General features: G+C 57.2%; 1 protein-coding gene across 1 annotated transcript in view; it reads right to left on the bottom strand.

The window, feature by feature from the left end:
- Positions 1-1,731, bottom strand: part of LOC106722890 (protocadherin alpha-9-like) — a 27,025-nt gene that overhangs the window by 11,794 nt on the left and 13,500 nt on the right. Inside the window, exons 4-5 of the mRNA XM_014525571.1 lie at positions 1,230-1,731; positions 3-575 (exon numbers count right to left, since the gene is read on the bottom strand). The exon at positions 1,230-1,731 is cut by the window's right edge and continues 249 nt beyond it. Of these exons, the coding sequence (XP_014381057.1) occupies positions 3-575; positions 1,230-1,731 (1,075 nt within the window). The remainder of the gene's footprint in view (positions 1-2; positions 576-1,229) is intronic.

Here is a 1,731-nt window from a genome sequence, read left to right as displayed (position 1 = left end):
GCCGGGCGGCTGCTGGCCCCCAGCGCCGGCGCCCCCGCGTCGCGGGCCCGCACCTCCACCTCGTAGGCCGCCACGCGCTCCCGGTCCAGCGCCTCGGCCAGCACCAGCGAGTAGGAGTCGCGGAAGCTCGACACCAGCCGGAACGGCGCCTCGGGCCGCAGCCACAGCGTCACGGCCCCGTTGGCGCCCGAGTCCCGGTCCCGCGCGCGGATCAGCGCCACCACCGTGCCCGGCGCCGCGTCCTCCGCCACCGGCACCGACAGCGGCGTCACCCACAGCTCCGGCGCGTTGTCGTTCACGTCCACAAGCGCCACCACAACGCGGCAGTGTCCGGACAGGGGTGGGAAACCATTGTCATTTGCTTCAATTCGAATTTCGTATGAATTTATCTCTTCGTAATCCAGTTTCCCTTTAACTCTGATATCTCCCGTCCCTTGATCTATGCCAAACGTTGCTTTTATGTTTTCTGGAACAAGGCGGTGAAAGGAGTACTGGATTTCCTTATTAATCCCCTCATCCTCATCTGTCGCATTGACCTTAATGACTAAGGTCCCGTTCTCTAAATTTTCTCGTAAGTGGACTTTGTAAACCGCCTGGCTGAACACGGGCGCGTTGTCGTTCACGTCCAGCACCGTGATCACCATTTCAACCGTGCCCGTCAGCTCCGGTTTGCCCCCGTCAGTCGCCGTCAGCAGCAAATGGTGCACGGGGGTCTTCTCGCGGTCCAATTGTTTCTTTAATGCAAGTTCTATTGATATGCTCTGGTCGTCCTTACTTACTACATCCAGAGAGAAATATTCGCTGGGGCTGAGTTTGTAGCTGAGCAGGGCGTTAATGCCGATGTCCGCATCAGACGCGACCTCCAGCGGGAAGCGCGTGCCGGGAAGTGTCAACGATTCCGCAATACTCAAGCTCTGTTTACCCCCCCACAGCTCCGGCGCGTTGTCGTTCACGTCCCCGACTTCTACATCAACAGTGCAGTGTCCGAACAGGGGAGGTTGGCCTTGATCTACAGCCTCAATCTGAATTTCGTATACCTTCTCGCCTTCGAAATCTAATGGTCCTTTAACGCGGATCTCTCCTGTCCTTGGATCTACTGTAAATAACTCAGCACCACTCCGGGGAACAACATTGCTGAAAGAGTAGAAAAAATCTTTATTGATTCCTTCATCCATATCAGTGGCGTTCAGTTTCATAAGCAGTGTTTCCTTTGGTGCATTTTCCAGTATCTTCACCTGGTAAACCGCCTGGCTGAACACGGGCGCGTTGTCGTTCACGTCCAGCACCGTGATCACCAGTTCAACCGTGCCCGTCAGCTCCGGTTTGCCCCCGTCAGTCGCCGTCAGGAGCAAATGGTGCACGGGGGTCTCCTCGCGGTCCAGCGATTTAATTAACACAAGCCCCAGCGATTTGCTATAGTCATTTTTTGTTTGAACATCTAGGGAGAAATGCTCTGTGGGGCTCAGTTTGTAGCTGAGCAGAGAGTTCGTGCCGATGTCCGCATCAGACGCGCACTCTAATGGAAAGCGGGAGCCCGGCAGCCTGGATTCTGCAATACTGAGGCTTTTCTCTGTTCGGGGGAACACGGGCGCGTTGTCGTTGATGTCCTGAATCTCCACCTCCACGTGAAACACCCGCAGCGGCTTGTCCACCAGCACCTCCAGGTGCAGGGCGCAGCGCGCGCTCTGGCCGCACAGCTCCTCCCGGTCCAGCCGCGACTGGACCCCCAGC

This window comes from Alligator sinensis, unplaced genomic scaffold (genome assembly GCF_000455745.1).
Source record: "Alligator sinensis unplaced genomic scaffold, ASM45574v1 scaffold1205_1, whole genome shotgun sequence".
NCBI lineage: Eukaryota > Metazoa > Chordata > Crocodylia > Alligatoridae > Alligator > Alligator sinensis.
Note: the sequence above shows the minus strand (reverse complement) of the source record. Positions and strands in the feature narration are given on the sequence as shown.